The 20,530-nt window shown below is 44.7% G+C and overlaps 1 protein-coding gene across 5 annotated transcripts in view; it reads right to left on the bottom strand.

Annotated features, from left to right (window-relative positions):
- Positions 1 to 772: 772 nt before the first annotated feature.
- Positions 773 to 20,530, bottom strand: part of PMFBP1 (polyamine modulated factor 1 binding protein 1) — a 46,167-nt gene continuing 26,409 nt past the window's right edge. The window contains exons 10-21 of one of the 5 annotated variants that reach the window (XM_060650265.3): positions 18,308 to 18,548; positions 16,134 to 16,323; positions 15,818 to 15,971; positions 15,017 to 15,184; positions 14,611 to 14,748; positions 9,805 to 9,969; positions 9,089 to 9,256; positions 8,610 to 8,777; positions 7,658 to 7,764; positions 7,095 to 7,169; positions 4,815 to 5,053; positions 773 to 919 (exon numbers count right to left, since the gene is read on the bottom strand). In XM_060650265.3, the coding sequence (XP_060506248.1) occupies positions 825 to 919; positions 4,815 to 5,053; positions 7,095 to 7,169; positions 7,658 to 7,764; positions 8,610 to 8,777; positions 9,089 to 9,256; positions 9,805 to 9,969; positions 14,611 to 14,748; positions 15,017 to 15,184; positions 15,818 to 15,971; positions 16,134 to 16,323; positions 18,308 to 18,548 (1,908 nt within the window). In that variant the 3' untranslated portion in view covers positions 773 to 824. Of the gene's footprint in view, positions 925 to 3,008; positions 3,783 to 3,823; positions 4,247 to 4,814; positions 5,054 to 7,094; positions 7,170 to 7,657; positions 7,765 to 8,609; positions 8,778 to 9,088; positions 9,257 to 9,804; positions 9,970 to 14,610; positions 14,749 to 15,016; positions 15,185 to 15,817; positions 15,972 to 16,133; positions 16,324 to 18,307; positions 18,549 to 20,530 lie in introns of those variants that run through there. The other 4 variants (XM_060650266.2, XM_060650267.3, XM_060650268.2 and 1 more) reach the window with 4 other exon arrangements.

Raw genomic sequence — 20,530 nt, 5'->3', positions numbered from 1 at the left:
CGCTGCCCTAAATTACATAATGATAGAAGATGGGCAAGACGCCGACTTGACTTTCTTTAGGTGGCTCCTTCTAAAATCTCACCTCACCTTATTTCTGTTCTCCAGGCAGTCCTCTTAGAAAAGGGTTGGCAGGGTGGGACACAGCTGGCAGGGACAGATAATGGCCTGGGGCACTAGGCGGGCCAAACTGAGGGCGCCTCACTGTTCCGAGGGCTGGTGGGCAGGACGAGGCTGGCCAACAGCCAAGTGGGAGGGAGGTGAGTAGCCATGTGCCCTCTTCCCTTCCCCAGGTGTGGGTTGGCTGCTCTCTTGCTCAGAATGGCAGAAGTTTGCTCTGCGTGTGTAAGGGTGCTGTATTGGCAAAACTGGTGTAACATACTGCTTCTTGATTTTTGTGTAAAGGATGATCCTTGCACTGAAATCACTAAGCTTTTCTCTTGTTAAGCAGCCTGTATCTGCTGAGGTGGCTCTTTGGGTATTTGCATCACGCATGGTCTTTATTTTGTGATCCCCTGGGGTTGGGCTTCTGCTGGGTGTGCTGGTTGCAAGGTTCTGTGTCGGGGCTGAATCACTGCTGGGGTTGGCTTGGGGCTCAGAAGCACCTTGATCCCAGGCCAGCACTCAGCTCCAGCCCCTTGGGTCATGCTGCTATTACTTCTATTCCCTTTCTCACTTTGTTCCTGGGATGTGAATTTAAAATTTAAGTCAATTTTACAGATGAGTTTGGAAGCCTGGCTTTGCCAGCCAGCACCAGCTGCCACCTCCACTTCCATTCTTTTTACCTCTAACTGCCTTTATTGGGAATTCAGGTAGAAACGGACTTTTCATGGCTCTGGAGTGAAGAAAGGGCTTCTGGCTGCTCCTCTGGGAAGGCTTCTAATCATGGCACCGAGTTGAAGGGCTAGCAGAAGGTGTCTACCTGCTCTGTGGAAAGAAGTAAGCTGGGTATGTGATCTATTTACAGACATGGGCTTGGGATGCAGAAGAACGGGGGAAAATGGAGGTTCCAGTGAATGGCTTTGTTATTAACACACAGGCTGTGACCTTGGTCATGAACTTACCTTCCGATTCCTTAGATCACAAACACGAAGCCAGAGATTATGAAAACCATGGGTCAACCCAAACTTCTCATTTAAAAACAAGGAGCACCTGCAAGGACACCTGCCACACACAGGTGCCACAGGGTGCTTGGGGAGGCTCCCCACCCCCCAGCAGCGCTTCCCAAATCTGTTTTGGTGTTGGAACTTCTGCACAAGAGTCTGTCTGGACCTCTGTCTGTAATATTTTCTTTTAAATTATGGACGCTTTCTATTCAGATCCACCTTAAAGTTCCTTCCCACTTTAATATTCTGATTCTTACCACCTCTTCCTCAGATATAACTGATTTCTGCCCCCAGGGATACAAAAGCATGTCTTTGACAAAAACCCTGAGGGGGATTCTGGAGATTGGCTTTCAGGTTTTCTCCTGGTGTGAAGGAACAGTGAGGCTGTTGAACTGGACATCTTTCTGGGGGCCCCCTGTTGCTCTCAGTCATGGGCATCTATCCTTAAATGCCTAGTTGATGATACTTTAGACACCTGTCAGCAGTTGTGGGTCTTGGGCTGAGATGGGGGTTCGTTCTGGGGACTCCAGAGCTTGTTTGCAAGGTCCTGTCTATGGCAGGAAGCTTCCTCCTCAGTTGGGCTGTTGAGAGAAGGCTCAAAAGACAAGTGCTTATGGGGCAACATGGTGATGCCAATGAACTTCTCCTTCCCTTTAGTAAGACAGCCTGAGGGGGCTGATGTTTGCTCTGGGTTTCTTCAGCTCAGTGGAGAAAATTATACTCCAGGTGGATACAAGAGAATCTGTTGCAAAGGATTCCGTGGGCCCAGATGTCAGAATCTGAGTGACATCTTCTCAATGGGTGGCTGAAGCACTAATTTTTTTTTTTTTTTTTTGGTTACTTTTTAGGACAGTTTCCGGTGTGCAGCAAAATTGAGCCGGAAGTACAGAAATTTCTCATATACCCACTGCTCCCACACACGCATAGCCTCCCCCACCATCAACATCCCACCAGAGTGGTTCACTTGTTACGACTGATGAACCTACATTGACACATTATCCCACCGAACTCATAGTTTACATTAGGCTTCACTCTTGGTAGTACATATTTGATGCGTTTGAACAAATTTATAATGAACAAGTGTCCACCATCGCTATATCCTACAGAGACCATTTCTAATATCAGCTATTCAAAGTACCTTTTAGAAACCCCTTTGGTTATTTCTTAAAGAATTATAATTAGACAACACTCAACTTCCCTGCCCTTTGCCTTATCTTTAGAGAAACTACATTTCTCTAAGTTTAACTCCTCTACCTTATCAGATCTCCTGCCTAGCTGGGCTCAAAGGGCCAGATGGCTAGGGTGACATATCTGTGTTTTCCTGCTCTGCCCTTTGCTCCCCGTAACCCACTACCTGCCATGCTCTGGTGTAGTCACCCCAGAGGAAGTGAAAGATAACTTTGAAAAAATGTACAACATTCAAAGTACCCAGCTATTGGGGCGCCTGGGTGGTTCAGTCAGTTGAGCATCCAACTCTTGATCTTGGTCAGGTCATGATCTCACAATTGTGAGATTGAGCCCCATGTTGGGCTCCATGCTGGGTGTGGAGCCTGCTTGAGATTCTCTCTCACTTTCCCTCTCTTTAAAAAAAAAAAAAAGTATCCAGCTATTATTATCTTGGCCAAAATATATGTAACGTTTTCTTTTTTTTTTTAATTTATTTTTTTAATGTTTATTTATTTTTGAGACAGAGAGAGACAGAGCATGAACAGGGGAGGGGCAGATAGAGAGGGAGACACAGAATCTGAAACAGGCTCCAGGCTCTGAGCTGTCACCACAGAACCTGACGCGGGGCTCGAACTCACGGACCGTGAGATCATGACCTGAGCTGAAGTTGGACGCTTAACCAACCGAGCCACCAGGCGCCCCTGAAACCTTTACATAAATATAGAGACTAAATGTCTTTTTTAATGGATTGTAGTAGGGATTTTAACGACACTGAACTTTTGTTTGAGTGAATGGGCTACAGGGTGGAAGCAGGAAACCATTTCATTAGTACCAGATTCTTCAATCTTTGTTTACTCTGGGAAATATATCCTTACTCTAAACCCAATGGGGGTACATAGTTAAAAATAAACCTAAACAAACAAACAACACTGTCACAGCAGAGACTGTCAGAGATGCCCGTCACTCCTGCCTCATACTGCACCTCTCGTATTTGCTTTTCCCAGGTATTGGCATGTGCATTCTATGCAACAGGTTCCTATTTGGAATGAATTTTCTTGGCTTTTGTTTGGCTGCGGAGTGAGGCAAGAATATTTAAGAATCCTTACCAACCCCTTACCAAGGAAGTGGGTTTCTTCCTTCACTTCTCCTATCCTCCACCCCAAGATGCAAGCTCTTTCATTTCTTTCTCTAACTTTATCTTAGTAGCTATTTCTGTCAATCTCCTACAGACTAGGAATATATATTCCAGACATATATTCCGTTTAACAAAATCTTGCCACAATAAAATAGTTTAGTTGTGCTTGGAGTTTGTTATAATGGAATTTTACTTGTACTGAGCTGGCTGGGGAGAAAAACAAAATATTAGAAGGAGAAATGGAATATGGTGGCCAAGGAGAAAGCAGATGTTTCTCTCTCCCTCTTCCATTTGGAAAATGTATCACTCATTTCTCTTCCTTTCTTTTGGGTCTCAGGATCACTTTCCTTTTTGAGGTCTTTAGATATTTTTTTTTCCTTAAAATTGCAGACAGATGGAAATAAAGAAGGAGTTAATTATCTCTTGTTTTAAAAACTAATACAGGTAATCCAGAAGCTTGCTTTGGGAGTTAGAGCTTCCCTATATATGTGAGAGAGACTGTATCTTTTAGAATACTAAGAAAACAGGATGAACATGTTGCTGGGGGCTTGAGGGGGCAGAGATGTCTGCAAGATGCCGAGAGCTCACTGACACTGCTATGCTCATGTTTTTATTTTAGAGTTTGGGTCTGGAGATGGTAGTACGGTTCCAATGCTCACTCCACTGCAGAAAGTGGACAAAACTCAATAAAATGTTTGCATCTTGCAAAATAGGCTGGGACCTTGAGGCATTCCCATAAGAGCTGATCCAAGAGAGAGGGGCGGGAAATCACTGTCCTCTGAAAAACGTGCGTGGAAATGATGCTCAGGGCAAAGGTGCTGATTCTAGCAATATGAGGAACCTGAGGGAACAGGGAGGAAATGATAGTCTTGATTTGAGGAGAAACTAATGAGGTGATTCCTCAAGGACTGGCCTCATGGCCAGGCATCTCAGCTGTGGGGTGACTTCTTCCCTTGGGGGTAATATGGAGTCTATAGGTGACAGAAAAGGTAGCCGTGGACCCAGGCTGAACAGGGGACTGGGGCGCTCTTTTGGGGTTTTCCGAACAAACTATGGGAGGAAGATGTCTATTCTGCCTGTTCCCTCCTTGTCCCTACACTTCCCAAAAGGGACTGGGTCAGGGAGAGGGATGGGTCTGACATATGATGCACTTGGGTATCGTCAAAGAGTCTTAGATCAGAACGAGCCTTAATTCACTTACCTCTTCTCCCTACAGATGAGGAAACAATTATCTTTGGTCTAGAGTAGCTGAGCAAAAGATCTGTCCCCCAGCTCCCACTTTGAATTCCCAATGCAGTGATCTCTTGAAAAATAGCATCAGGCTGTTGCTATTGTTTTGTTTTTTTTTTGAACCATGGGACTAAGTGAGATGATATCACATAAGTAGCAAAAGATAAATGGCAGAATACCTGAACAGTGGGGTATCCCGACAAACTTGGTGATGTCCATTCTTTGGTTCATGTCCTGGGACATTCCCCTCCAGCCCAAGGTGGCACACACTTTTCCCTTTGGTATGGGCTCCGTTTTGCTCGGGCCTAGGGCTTTGGTGTATAGCCTTGGGTGCCCGGTTTTCACCTTCTTCTCCTCTATCTCAGTCTTCAGTTTCTTGTTTTCTTGCTGCAGATGGACCATTACATTGTGGAGGTGGCTGAGGAAAGGACAGAGGATGTTCAGTCTGCTTCAACTCCCGAGCCACTGTGTCATGTCAGCTCAGGGCCTGTTTTCCTATCTGTCAGATGGGGATAATTAAGTCTGATCTGCCTTCTGTGCTTCATAGAAAGATCCAGTTTGACAAATGATAGAAATTGGATTTGAAGAGCCAGAAGGCTATTATGAACAATCACATGTGCTCAAGCTGTCCCGGCTGGCCATACCTGGGAAACACTCTCATCCAGTTCTGATGCCAAAGTCCAGGTTCTTTTGCCTTCCTTTCCTGGAAGGTTGAGAGCACAGGGGATCCCAGCTCTGTTGAGAGCTTGGACAAGTAACTTATCCCCATTTTACAGATGAGGAAATGGTGGCAGCAATGTAGGTGAGGTGAAAGAACTTAGCATATCTCCTGTGGCTCAATAAATGGTCATATTTCTCTAAACCGATGCTCAGGGCAGTGAGTGACAGTGGGCTCTGGAACTAGACTTCCTGAGTTGGAATTCTGGCTCTTCCATTTACTATTCATGAGTTATTTAGCCTTTGGGTTCCTCTCTTTCTTCCCCCATGACAGTTTTTCACGGTTTTATGATTTTAATGGTACTGAACTCATGGTTTCTTATGAAGATTAAATAAGTTAATACATATAAATCACTTAGATCAGTGTCTTACACAGGAAACTGACAAATAGTATTTGCATTATTATTATTATTAAAAGATGGTTTTCCTTCAAATAGGTTCACTTAAGAATGAGTTCTTTGTGAAACAGAACTTCCTGGAACTGGGCACAATATAAGAAAAAGGATGAAATGCTTTTTTCTGTTACCTTCAGATTCTTACAATTTTTCTTTCAGTTAATCTCTTTCAGAAAATGCTTTTGTCCTAGTGAAAAATTTCATGGTCTTTTCTAGAAGAAATCAAAGAATTCATTCCCAACTTCTCTGGGACTGTGGTTTGTCCTCTTGCTCTCTATAAACCTGGCTGGTGTCCAAGACACTTACTCCCTTGGAGCCCCACATGTCATTGCCATACTCCATATGCCACTGGGCCTGGAGGAGGGGTCCTCACCATGCCCTCATTCCCTGGCTCTCTGCTACTCTCTTTGGTCCACTTCTTTCAGCATTCCCAAGTATCTTCAACATCCTGTACTTTCTGTCCAACTCCTGGCCTCTCAGTTGCTTGACTTCTGTATTCCAATGATCTTATCTTCTCCTTAAACTCAGCCACCCTCCTAAGGTTACAGCTCAGAGCTTTCCAACTGGGGCTGAGATATGGACACCCCCAGCTCTTGGGGCAGCCACTGGTTGGTCAACTTTGTCATAAACAACCCATCCCAAATCCTTCCACTGTGCCAAACAATTGTGGTTATTTTATAAGTGTTCCCTGACAAAGGGTTGAGAAACATTGCCCTGGAGCTTATCATGACCTGTTACCTGTACCATCTCCAAAGTCTTGGTTTTAGACGTCCATATGTTCACTTCTGTTCCCAAACTTCCAACACTCCTCCTACACTGCACTCTGCTGACCCAGCTTTGACCAGGAGGGTGAAATAAGGCCATAGGGGAGGTTGCAGCAGCAAGTAGAAGGAACCTCCGTTCCCAAATGACCATGTGGGACAGAGGAACCCCACCACCCTGGACTGTTCACTTCCTAGGGATGTTCCTTCCATGTTCTACATTCCTTCATTCGGAGGTCTCTTTGTTACAGCAGCTTAGTCTCTACCCTAACTAGTAGTGTCTAACTTTCAGTTCATGTTTCCTTCTTAGAATTTTTGACCTCTGATAATCGCAGAAGGTAACAGTGAGAAGGGGCATAGGGACCATTAACCCCTTCCTGTATTGTTGGTGAGGGAACAAAGGCCCAAAGAGGTAGTGATGTGCCCAAGGTCACATAAATATGGATTCACTACTCAGAATCTTTCCAAAGCCCCAACTCTTTCCTAAGGTCAGATGCATGTATCTAATGGAAAAGCCAGCCCTGGCTCGTGCCTGACCCTTCTCCTTCGGCCCAAGCAGCAGCCTGGGTGGTGTGGGATGACTTACTCTTTTTCTCCAGTTAGCTTGGCAATATATTTGACCTGTTCACGGAGCCTGTTTCCTAGTTTCTCGTTGGCGATCCTGTAATAAAATCCAAAAGAGAAACAGTTCTCAGACCTCCATGTAGAAGGGCATGAGCTGGCTGGATGGGTTGTTGGTGTTTTCAGTAAGGTGTCTGCTGAACCCTAGACCCTGTTCATTACCCAGTCCCCAGAGCTAGAGCCTCCCTAGCACCTGGCAATTAAGGGGACCCTCCATTCTCAAACTCCCATGCAAGATCACCATGATCTCAGGTGATTTCAAGGGATTCAGGCAGTGAAGCCAGATTCCAGGTTGGGAAAGGGGACTATGACTCACAGCAAAGCATCTCTTTTATCTTGGAGCTGCTCTGTTTCTAAGTCAGCAGATCTTTCTGATTCTGACTGACTAGTTGAGGCCCCTCCATCTTATTCCCAGCCTCTGAATGTGGGCTGATACTGGATCCATGTCCCCAGAGGGCAGTGTGTGTGCAGGTTCTCAGCTCAGCCCAGGCCCTGGAGCCCTGCCTTACTTTTTTCTCCCTTACTTACTTCTGCTCTTTTGCCCATTGCTCCATGTTGGACATAATCTGATCATTCTCTTGGTGCAGCCTACAGGTAGTATCTTTAGGTGCAGACCTCTGGGGCATACAACAGGGCTTTGGTACAAGAAGAAAAGGAGATGGTTAGGGGTGGGAGCATAGGCCTGTCATCTCCTTACTTCTAAATCAGGCCTCTTCTCTCTTCCTGGAAGAAGAAACATTGATTCTGCCATCCAACCCCTAGGCCAGAGTTGGGACTGCCACAGCAGAACCTCTGCCTCCAGCAGTACAGGCACACAAGGTGACATCTCTGCCAGGGCACCATTTACAGTAGAGACAAAGGACACATGTATGCTTACAATAATGATTTTTGGGCAAAGGCATTAAAACAGTTTGTTCTACAAAAGCAATACATTAAGCCGCCTTTTTTTTTTTTTTTAACAGATGGAAAAACAAATATCTTGAGGAATGGATGCCCTTTTTTTTTTAATGCAAGCTAAGGCCCTGTTGCTACCCTGAGATATCCTGTGGCCTCCTACCATGCACTTCACTGCTCAGGGACCAGGGCATAGGGCATGCCCAAAGATCTCTTAGCAGATTCTACTACAGGGTAAGTGAAAGTGTCAGGATGGGCTCTGGAGGGGGACTGCCCTGTGGGTTATCTAAGTCAGGGCAGCTGGTATACCTGACAGGGAGATGGCACTCTCTTCCCTGGAATAGGCCTTTGTTCTGCTCAATATCGCTGTCAACAAAGGCAACAAAGGAAGACAGTTGGGTAGAGACAACTGCTATGGGACTTAGAACATTGAGACCCTGCTTCACACTGAATAGAGTGTGGGCTGGGGGTGTCCTTGCCTAGCTCTTAGGTGCCCCCATCCCCACAAGGGCTGTTTGGTATCCTGGTGGTCGTGGATGTGTTGGGAGGGTCTGGGAGGAGGTGTCAGAAGCTGAGGAGTACCCACCTCCTTCTCGTCTGCCAGGAGGTTCTCCTTCAGGGCGGCCATTTCCTCCTGGAAGGCCCTAAGCTGCTCCTCTTTAGCTGCCAGCATCTTGAGGTCGCTCTGGTGCTGCTTCTGCCACTGCAGCACCTGGTTGCTCATCTCCTCCAGCTTCTTGTCGAAGGCATGCACCTGCTCAGGGGCGCAAAGTGAGAAGGGAGACCCGGGCTTGCGGCCCTGACACCAGAGCACCCGTGACAAGGCCTAAGAGAGCTTTCTCAGCTTTGGGGACTCCTCAGGGGGCAGTTTACTTCCAGTACCAGCAGAGGGCGCCCCCGCTCTGACCGTTGCCTCCTCTGCCTGAGGCTCGCTGAGCCAGCCAAGTGGAGGGAGGGAACCGGTCAGCCGAAGGGAATGGCTCAGTGCTAAAGAGTTCGAGGGGCAAGAGGAGACCTTGGCAACCTGGAACAGGAAGGCAGCCTGAGCTCCTGACTGCTTCCTACCTCTAGCTCGCTCTGCTCATGGAACCCCTGCAGTTTTCTTAATTCCACGTTGAGCTTTTTCATCCTTTCCTCATAAGCAATGATTTCATCTTCCAGCTGAACTTTCCTCTCTTGGGCTTGTGCCAAGCTTCGGTGCAGGCTCTTGGTCTCCGAGGTCGCATGATTGAGCTTCCACAAAGACAAAGGGGATGAGAATGGCTGTCAAAGCCATTTAGCCCTTTCTGTTGGGTGCTGAATGGAGAAGCATTCTAGTCCCTCCCCATCCTCTCTGTTCAGGGTGGCAGAGATACCCAGTCACTTGCCTAGGGTCCCAGAGAGGGGTGGGAAGTGACAATGGTTGGTTTTCTACATCCTCCCTTTCTTCCTGTTTCCTCTTTTTCCAATTCTATGAACTGATCAGCTAGGCATGATTGGTACCGAGTGGGGCACAAATTACCCAGACAATCTAGGTTTTGGGAAAACCTCGCCCCTGGGTCACTTGTGGCCAGAAAGACTGATTGGATTTGGCCTCCATCTTTGCCTCCTCTTCCTCCCCTCAAAAGAAGCCTCATTAAGAGGAAGCAGGCCTTCTCTGGAAGGATATCCCAGCTTGTGCAAGGGTTTGCAGATGGTCCTGGTGGCAGCCAGTCACGCAGGGGATTGACTCTTACATCTCTCATGCTACTCAGATGTTTCTTTCCCCAAAACAGTCCTGGAGATGAGAGGGTATGGCTTACCTTCTCCAGAGCTTGTGTCAGGTCATCTTGGCAGGTGAGTGACTTTCTGGACAATTCCTCATAGGCTTCTTTACTGACCATGGTCTGGAGATATTGCTTCTCTTTCTGCACACTCTTGTCCAGCTGGACCTGCAGACTCTCTAAGGCCTCCTTCTGAAGGACTAGCTTTAGGGAGGGGAAATATCACTGTCAAGATTTATGCCAGTAGAGGCATTCTCTGTCTGTAGGAAATGGATAAGAGCTGGGCTCTCTTCTCTCTGCACTAGCCTGCAGAGCAGTCTGTGATAAGGCCTACACCCTCCTCTCACTGTTATAAAAGGAACAGCTGCCTTTCCAGGCTCTTCTTCACCCCTCCCCTGACACTCCCCTTCTAAGTTAGCAAGTCCCCCAGATACAAAGAGTACTGGCAGTACTGGACCATGATGTATCAAGCACATGAATAGTCCCTTTCACAGACTCTGTAGCCTTTGATAAAGAGCTGGAACTCAATTCTAGGTTAAGAGACATGATACAACATTTCATTTGTACATTTCGTGCCTTTCTTAGTTCCTGACATAATCCACTAGACTTGATACACCATGAGAGTGGGACTGTGTGTGCTTCCTTCACTGCTGTATCACCACTGCCTATATAGCTCAGGGCATGGCACATAATATGTGCTCAGTAAATACTAAATAATTTTTTTGATTGAATGTAATATTATACACGGCAATGTTTGGAATTAGGGATACACTGAACATATAGTTATGGTAGAAGTGTGTTTAAAAACCAAAGTCCTTGTTGTAAACTTAGTATTCATGCCAAAGCTAAAAGGAATTAAGATCTGGAGTTAGAGGTCCAGGTTCTGTCATTTACTTAATCTCTCTTAGCCTCAGTTTCCTCTTCTGCAAACCAGGATACTTTCAATGGTTTTGTAGAGTTTTGGTGATGATCAAATGAGATTATGTAGGTAAAAAGGGCTTAGTAAGGTATACATTACTATATAGCTGTATGATCATGAACATGCTAAGTAACTAGCCATCTTATTAAATATTTCTAAGTACAGGGCAGAGATCTACTTCCAAGTCCAGAAGCAGGAGAGAGACCTTAGAAATTCACGTGCCCAACTTCTGTTCTTTGATATTTTATCTGTTCTTTAGTATTTCAATACACCCACATCTTCTATGTGGCCATATACACAGAAACACACTCTGTTGGGTTTTCTTCAGTAGCTGCTCAGGGTTTCAAGTTTATTACTGTTTCAGATGGAATTTTGAGTATCTTTGACGCTAGGAATTAGTGAGATGAGAAGTGTTAGATTGCACTTCTGACCCTATATTTACATGTCCTGGGAGTGAAACCATTTCTAAAGATGGAATAATTTGGTCTTCCGGAAAAAGAAGTACATCTTTTTTGGGGACTTCTGAAAACATGAAGTCATCTGGGTCTTCCCAGTAAACCAGGGGAATCACTGTATGTGATTCATTGTAAGTTTTCAATAAATGGTGGCCAAATCAAGATGTGTAACCAAAGAGGTGAGATATTGAAAAGAAGGGTGGGACATAAATCACAATGATGCTAGAAGCTAAAATAGAAGCTTAATTAAATTAATTTTGTATTATTTATCTATATGTAATAAATTTGTATTATTTATTATTTATATTATTTATTTATTGCTTTATTTATTTTTTAAAATTTTACCAGCAAAAGATAGGTTTATTTGGGAATGAAAGAGAATTGCAATCCAGGACAAACAAGCTGTGGCAAAACCATAGGCAAGTCTGGGGGACAAAGGAGAGATATGCTTTTTTAAGGAGAAAGGGGTAAGTTGGGAAGGCTGTTAAGAACTAAAAGTCCACTGGAGTTTGGAGGCTCTATTTTAAATTTCTCTAACTTCAGTGGTTTAGCTTGGAGAAAGGTACTGGAGACATATATGTAGTTATACATAAATTATAGAATCAAGGAGTTTTGATAAGAGTTCTCGTAAAGATATACTCTCTCCCTTGCTAAAGGCATTAGGCCTGGAAGGTTTTACAGGTGAGTTCCACTAAGTCATCCTGATTCCTCTCTTCTCACATTCAGTCCGTTGTTAGTCTGGTTAATTTTGCTGCCAAAACACATCGTGAATTTGCTAAAACTCTAGCTTGAATGGCAATAGTCTCCTCACTTCCATACCTACTCCTCTCTGCAATCCATTTCCACACATTAGTCACAGTTATGTTTTGAAAACTTAGATCAAATCACCTCACCTGCTCTTCTGAGGAAATGTCATCAATGTCCTTTCATTGCTCTAATAATAAAACCCCAAATTGCTTAACAGAGACCATAATGTCCACCCCTAACTATGTTTCTACTTTCATCCTATACCAATATCCTCCTCGATTACTACACTTCCATCATACTGGCCTTATTTTACTTCCTAGAATAGTCCAAGTATTGTATTAAAAGAGTAATACATGACACACAGTTAGGACTCATACTAGGAATGTAATGATGGGCCCAAATTAGGATCAATTAATTAATTTCATTCACCACATTATAAAGAACATCATACTGAAACAGATGGGTTCCATTAATGTTCAAAGCAAGAAAAGGATCCTACTGTTGAACACTAAATTGTAGGTACTATCTAATGCAATAAGGAAAAAAAAAAGAATAAATATTACAAAAGTTTAGAGAATTGTTGTTGCTTGCAAATGACATAACCATCCATCTAAAAAATCCATGAGAAACAAGTGAAAAATTATTACTGCTTAGAAGTGAGTTTAGTAAAATGTCCAAATACATAATAAATATATAAAATAAATTAGCTTTCTTATTAACAGTAATTAATTATAAAATATGGTGGAAAAATGTCCTAGAATCAAAGAGATGAAAAAAAAATCTCAGGATCTATTGCTTTCAGATGGGAAATTTGAAAATTAAGACAAGGAGTGCTGATGAAAGAAAATGCATTTTAGAATGTGAAACTAAACCTCTTTCTAATGACTGTTTCAATTGACAATACATCTACTATATGTGAGGTATGCTTTTAAAAAGTTGAACATGCTTACACACCAAAAAAACCCCTCTAGCCTCCTGGTTTCCATCAAAGGAATTCTGAAATTAATACTTTTTACTTCTAATGGCTATCTTTCTTTTGGCAAACGTGATAATAGGTGCATATTAAATATTTAGGTAATACCCCTTATATTTAGGGAGGTTCCTTAGGGATCTCAGTAATTCAAAGATCAACTCTGGACCACAGCAAAGGAGAGATTTATATCTCTGGAGGACAAAACTCCAGAAACGTCAGCCTCTGTGTTGTCTAATATGGTAGCCACTAGCCACATGAGGCTAGTTACATTTAAATAAAACTAAAATTAGTTAATATTAAAATTAAACATTCAGTTCCTGGGGCGCCTGGATGGCTCAGTTGGTTGAGCGACTGACTTCAGCTCAGGTCATTATCTTGCAGTTTGTGGGTTCGAGCCCTGTGTCAGTCTCTGTGCTGACAGCTCGGAGCCTGGTGCCTGCTTCAGATTCTGTGTCTCCATCTCTCTCTGCCCTTCCCCGTTCTGTCTGTCTGTCTCTCTCTCAAAAATAAATAAACATTTAAACAATTTAAAAAAAATTCAGTTCCTTAGTCATACTAATCCATATTCCAAGCACTCAACAGCCACATGTGGCTAGTAGATAGAGTATACAAGAGAGCTCTAATATAGAATGTTTCCATCATCACAGAAAGTTCTATTGGGCAGTGCTATTACTTTTTTAAATTATTTTTTAAATGTTTATTTATTTTTAAGAGAGAGAGAGACAGAGTGTGAGTGGGGGAGGGCAGAGAGAGAGGGAGACACAGAATCCGAAGTAGGTTCCAGGCTCTGCGTTGTTAGCACAGAGCCTGATGTGGGGCTCGAACTCATGAACGGAGAGATCATGACCTGAGCCGAAGTCGGACGCTTAACTGACTGAGCCACCCAGGCACCACTAGGCAGTGCTATTCTTATACTTTGCATAGTCCATAGTCTTTTAAGGTTAACATTTTTTCTTCTTAAATTATAAAGGAATGACGGCTGCTTGGTCTTTCATTTGCAACCTGAAAGACCACCCATCAAGACGCTGTATTTGTTTCTTGCAGAAAGATGAAATATATTCAGTTGGGGGAAAGTATTGACATTCATGATGAAGGGGAAAGAGGTTAGTGTTGGAGCTAGATGATCCAGGTTCAAATACTGGTCCAGCTCATCACTTAGTAATCAGTTACTTTGAGCCTCAGCCTTTCTTTCCTCTGTAAAATGAGGATCATAGAAATCTATATGTTGTGGGGAGTAAAGCAGATGGAAGGCATGTGAAGGACTTAAATAGTCAATAAATGATGCCTGACGTCAAGCACAGTACCTTGCATACGTTAGGTACCATTTACATTTTTCTTTCCTCTTCATTTGTGTGATGATAAAGAACTGTCTCTCTTTCCATCCCCTTTTTGAGCTTTGGCACTATTTTTGGAAGTGTACCCTAGCAAAGCGCTCCAAGCCATGGACTCACCCAACTCTGGTCTGAAATGCTGTAGTGGAATACTTGTTGCCAAAGCCCAGGTAGTTTGGGAGCTCCAGCAGATATTAAATAAGACCTTCCACACGTGGAAGAAACATTTCTTTGGCTGAGCAAATGGGTGCGGAAGGGTTACGACTTCAAGGAGAGAAGTGGCGCTACAGGCATCACGGATGATGCACGTGGGCTGGGCCGTTAGCCGTGTTTCCGTGGTGGAGGAGAGACAGGTCCGATTTCAGGTCAAGGGTCACAGCATTTAACTTTCTTACTCCCTCGGGGTTTCTGCCAACTCACCTCATTATTTAGCTCTTGGATCATTTGCTGGGAGGCGTTTTGTTTGCTGAGAGAGGAATCCAGTTGCGTGGAATATTGCATTAACTGTGCTTTGACATTCTCATTTTCCTCCTCCAATATTCTCAGATTTTCCTTTGTCTGCTCCCCCATTAGAGAACAAAGCCCAGAAAAGAGGTGTTACCTCAGATTCCTTTAGAAGCCTGCTCCCCCTTCCCAGCCTGTAGCTCCATCCTGCAGCCTGCCTTCTCTTGGGCCTTCTCTCTCCTCCTCACTTGCCTTTCTCACCTTCCCTCCCCCTTCTCTCCTGAGATTTGAGTCCCCATGGCCTCTGTATCCTACTAGGCTCAGTGGGGCTCAAGTCTTGCCCGGATTCATGACCCAGCTCTTCTTGGGTTCTCCTTCTCACCATCTTTTCTTTCCTTTTTTCCTCTTGTCGGAATGTCTCGAGCTCTTGCTCCAGCAACTTCTCCTGTTCTTTGCTCTTTTTCAACTGCTCCCGTTTCTCCTCCACTAATCGTGTTACCTCCTGAAGCTCCTCTTCTAGATTGCTTTTGGCGGAGGCTTGCTCCCTATGCTGAGAAGTAAAGAGACTGGCCTGAAAGACAGTCTTAAGGCTCTACACTTTCGAAACAAAACAAAAAACAAAACAAAACAAAACAAAACCCCCTTCCCCTGACAATTGTATAAAAGGAATGGCTGAAATAAACATGAGGGCAACTCCTTGGTTATTTAGCATAGATAATAACAGATTCCTCTGATGTTCAGCATTTTTTTTGGTTCAATTAGATATACCAACTTATTTTATTTATAGATCCAGTTCCCACAGCATCAGCCTTCTCTCCCACTTACTCACTAAATCTTTCTACATAAAAACCTCTTTGAATAAAGTTTTTAAAAAAATCTTAGAAAAGCACAGAAAGAATAATTCAGAGATCAAAGACTTTAAAATGACTGACAAGGATGGCTTTTGAATCCTATAAAAAAAAAAAACCCAACATTGTCCTCTGACTGTTTTTAAGCTTAGCCCTTGAAAGTGCTTATTATTGGTCATGGGAAGTAGAGCTGACAGGCTGGCTTAGCTTTCTAACACAAACTCTGGACAATGAGTTTGAATGGATTGGTGGTGGCATCTTCCCAAATAAAGACTAATATATTTAATCTGGATCAGAGCAAATGCTTGAGCTGGCAGCCTGCTTGCCCTTTATACCTGGTGTTGAAGGAGTTTTAGACGATCTAGCAGGTCAGTCAGCTTCGCGTCCTGCTCAGCTGTTGTCTTCTGAAACTGCCTCTTTTCCTTCTCTGAATGTTCAAGCTTCCTCCGGGCCTCAGAGAGTTCTGACATCAGCTCCTCTATCCGTTTCCTAAAGCAACATGGCAACAACAGGAGGACAGACTCAGTGTCTATGTTGGCGGATCATGAGCCACCCGCACGGGGCTTGCTGGCCCACTCCCGGGCAGCTGCCGCGGTGTCCTGGCTGGCTCGCAACGGACAGAGCCTTTCTCTAGAGGTGACGTGGTGGTACCTGTTGGGTGCGAGTTCCTCTCCGGCCATCAAGGAATCCTTCTGCAGCTTCTGAAGTTCTCTCTGCAGCTCCTGGATGGTCTCCGTCTTCTGCTTCTCCATGAATAGGTAGCTTTGCAGTTTCCTCTGGGAATCCTCTAGGTTACTCTTTGCCAGAAGGGCCTCTTCTTTATACTGGGCTGCTTGCTGAGCTGCAGAACACAGGGGACAAGCCAGGCACGTGTGTATGTGAGGAGGGAGTGTGCATGAAGACCAGACTCCCAAATAAGACCAGTCTGTTCCTTCATTTTGTGCCCTACCTCAATTTCCAACCTGCCCTCATTTCTCTCCATTTCATTATCACTCCTAAGGAACTCTGCTGAATTATCCGTCTTCAGCTATCCCCCAGCCATGGCCTGCTTCTGGACTAAAGTTCAACAAATCAATATAAACTGCTTGGTATCTCTTATGTGACTCATCCTGTCATTATGGACAAATCCTGACCCTAATGGAGTTTAGAGTCTAGTCAGGGAGACAGACTGGCCCACACAACATAGAGGACACAGTAAGCGTGCACTCACTGTGAACTCCTGTGAAGCAAGATTGGTGGGGATGGACTTATGGAGGAATAGAGGTTGCGCTGAGCCTGAGAATGAGGAGGAGGAAAGGAATTCCAGATGAGGGGATTGTTAGAGCAAACACATGGGAAGGGAACAGGGGAGGCATGTGGGAAGAGGATGGGAAGAGACTGGTTTGATTGGAAAGAAAAGTGGGAAGGGGTGCCGGGAGACAGCTGAGCAGGTACACGGACAAGAGAGGGCTTTGGAGCACTTGGAAAGCCAGAGAGAATGTTCAGAGTTAATTTAGTGGGTTCTTGAGCAGGGACCTGGCATAAAGAAAAGACTATTTTAGGAAAACTAGAATGTATTAAATGGGGAAAGACTTCCTACAAATATTAGTCCATTCCTTTGCCCCCACTGGGTGTAAAGGGAGAAACCTCAAATACGTTGCTTACCGGAGTTTGTCTACACCAGAATATGCTCCTATATACTAAAGTTTCTACTTTTGTTTCTAACTTCAACCTCACCCTAGTCTCTGTTTTTCAGCCTTGGAGACTGGAAGAAAGATGGTATCACTACAGAAATAATTATATAACTTGGAAGAAGAAGGAAGATTTTCTGTTTTTAAGCAGGGAAGAGAACAGTTTCAGTTTTGGGAATGAAGAATTAGAGGGCTAAAGCCCAGAGCGGGCTGCTCTCCAAAACGAGTGACCACAGGTGCCAAGTCAGGGTGGGGGCTCTAGGTTCTAGAGTTGTCCAGAGAACTAGAGCAGAAGGAGGAGGGCAGAATGTAAGGGGCAGGTGACTACTGCCAGAGAAGGAGGGAAAAGAGAAAACAATGGTGACGTTTGTGAAAGAAGGGACCTGTTATGTCTCCAAAGCTGGGAAACAATGGTTGAATGTGGGAGCCCAACCACACACAGACACACACTGTTACAGGAGGGGAGGAAGGAGGCTACACTTGGGACCCTTTCTTCCCCCGAAATTGATATGTCACTCACATAATATAAAATTGAACTCCTTAAAGCATACAGGTCCATGGCTTCTGGAATACTCTCAAAGGTGTGCAACCATAATCAGTGTCTAATTTCTGATCATTTTTCATCACCCCAAGAGGAACCCCTTACCCAGGGCAACAAGTTATCGGCCACCTCTGAGAAAGCAGTCTCAGCAGTGGAGCAAGGACACAATTGACAGTGCAGGCTACACAGCAAAGGATGCGTTTGGAGGCAAAAAAAAAAAAAAAAAAAGGGGGAGAGAATGTGTATAAACCAGGGAGGGGAGAGGTAAATTGTATGATGAAGGTCCTGGAGAAGATGGGGAGGAAAGCAGTGCACTGAAGCAGAATATAGAGACCTGTCCTCCCCAGGATGGGGAGAGAAGACCTTCACCTGAGGCAGTTGGGAAGGCGGTGGGCATGTGAGCTCAGTAGTCCACTTTCCCAGTTAGGGGTGCATGCAGGAGCTCGAGAGGGCATTGTGATCCCTGGGAGATGTACCCTGAGGTCACTGAAGGTTTGGAGTGAAGAAGTGGAGGAAGGAGAGGAAAGTGGCCCGTTAGAGAAAAAAGGGGACTGCTCTGGCCCTGTGGGTTTGAAGTGTGCTGGGGACAGAGACACTGCCTGCCGGGGCCTTACCAATCAGCTTCTGTTGCTGTTGAGCATCTTCGAGACAGTCCTTCAGCTTCTGGATCTCGGCCTGCAGGGCTCCACACTCTGCCCTGGACTTATCCTGCTTTACCTCCTGGATGGTGATTTCAAGTTCTGTTGTCATTCGTTGCTGCTTCTCCAACTCCATCTCCTTTTTCATGAGGCTGTTCTGAACCTGGGCCAATTCCTTCTCAAGCTCGTGCAACATCTCATCTTTCTCTTGGAGGATCTGAGGAAAGCAAAATGTGGATGCTGATAGAGGCCTCAGTAGTGCCCTGGTGAGGCCAGTTAGAGATTGTCTAGAGTCCTCTCCAGCCGCCGTCTTCTCTTGCGTGGACATCACAGTAGTCTCCTACCTCTGCTTCCTGCCTTAACTCAGGCTGCCCTCAACGCAGCAGCCAGGGAAGGGGTGGAGGGTGGGGTCTCTGAAAGTTTAAGTCAGATCTCGTTCTGCCTCTACTCAGACCCTCCAATAGCCGCGTTCACTTAGTAAAAGGCCAAAGTCCTCACAATGACCTCCCAGGATGCTCATGATCTGGTCTGACCTCACCTCATGGCACCCCTACCCCTCTTGCCTTCAGCTTATCTCCTAGAATATTCTAAGCAGACTGCCGTATAAGGGGGCTCTTGCACTTGCTACTCCCTCTGCCTGGAATATTCTTCCTTAAGACCTTTGCCTGGGTGGCTCCCTCACTTCATTCAAATCTCTGCCCAAATGTTACCTTATCACAGAGGCCTTCCCTGACCACCCTGTGTGAAATAGCCACAAAGCTGTTGTAAGAATTTATCAGTACCTGATATTGGCATTATATTATATATTAGTTCTGTGATTTGTTTATCGTCTGTCTCTTGGTATTAGAATGTAACCTCCAGGGGAGTAGGGATGTTGCATGTGTTATTATATTCTTTTTAAAAATGTTTACTTATTTATTTTCAGAGAGAGAGAGAGAGAGAGAGAGACAGAGAGGGGAAGAGCTTGAGCATGGAAGGGGCAGAGAGAGAGAGGGAGAGAGAGAATCCCAAGCAGGCTCCAGGCCATCAGCGCAGAGCCTGACAAAGGCCTCAATCCCAGGAATGTGAGATCATGACCTGAGCTGAAACTGAGTCAGACACTTAACCAACTGAGCCACCCAGCCACCCCTGTGTTATTATATTCTTAATGCCTAGAATGGTGCTTGGCATACCACAGGAACTCAAAAATATTTGTTGACTGAATATATGAATGACTCAAAGCTGTTTACCCAGACTCCTTGCCTCTTGTGATCATCTCTCCGATATTTCCATTTTGACTAACGGATCCCCTCTAGACCTTCAAATGGGAGGTTTGAATGACCAGCCAGTCAATGGGTTGGATGATTTCTATTAGCTCTGATGGAAGTTTAGAGTTGGAATAGCACTGACTACACAAGCTTGCATTGGTTTCACAACCTTTCTGTCCTTACTTCCATTTGTAGGCTTTTCCAGGACCTTGACTTATGTTGGCAATTACAGATCTTCCAAGGCATAGTTCCATTAGTATTTTCAAACTGCCTTGTTTGCATATTCATAAGATATTTGTCATTTTATAAATTGAAATTTCTTGAAATTCATAATAAGTTTACCTTACAGAATTTCTTTTTTTTAAAATATGAAATTTATTGTCAAATTGGTTTCCACACAACACCCAGTGCTCATCCCAACAGGTGCCCTCCTCAATACCCGTCACCCACCCTCCCCTCCCTCCCACCCCCCATCAACCCTCAGTTTATTCTCAGTTTTTAAGAGTCTCTTATGCTTTGGCTCCCTCCCTCTCTAACTTTTATTTTTGTTCTTCCTTCCCCTCCCCCATGGTCTTCCATTAAGTTTCTCAGGATCCACATAAGAGTGAAAACATATGGTATCTGTCTTTCTCTGTATGACTTATTTCACTTAGCATAACACTCTCCAGTTCCATCCACGTTGCTATAAAAGGCCATATTTCATTCCAGAATTTCTTTCCACTATCAAGTACAAACAAAAGTATTTTATTTATTTATTATGTGCTATGAGAAATCCCAAAGAAGTGCTCAGAATTGCCTCTGGGCCTAAGGACCCCACAGTCTCACTGCTCCTGTGTTGACGGTCCCTGGGCTGTCACAGGGCGTGGGTACAGAGCTGCAGGGCCTGCTCTGGCCGGGGTCCAGCCTCGCACCTGTCCCACTGGTGGCTCTACCCAGAGGGCTCCTCTTGCCT

This window comes from Panthera onca, chromosome E2 (genome assembly GCF_046562875.1).
Source record: "Panthera onca isolate mPanOnc1 chromosome E2, mPanOnc1 haplotype 2, whole genome shotgun sequence".
Classification (NCBI taxonomy): Eukaryota; Metazoa; Chordata; class Mammalia; order Carnivora; family Felidae; genus Panthera; species Panthera onca.
This window is presented reverse-complemented; position numbering and strand designations above follow the sequence as displayed.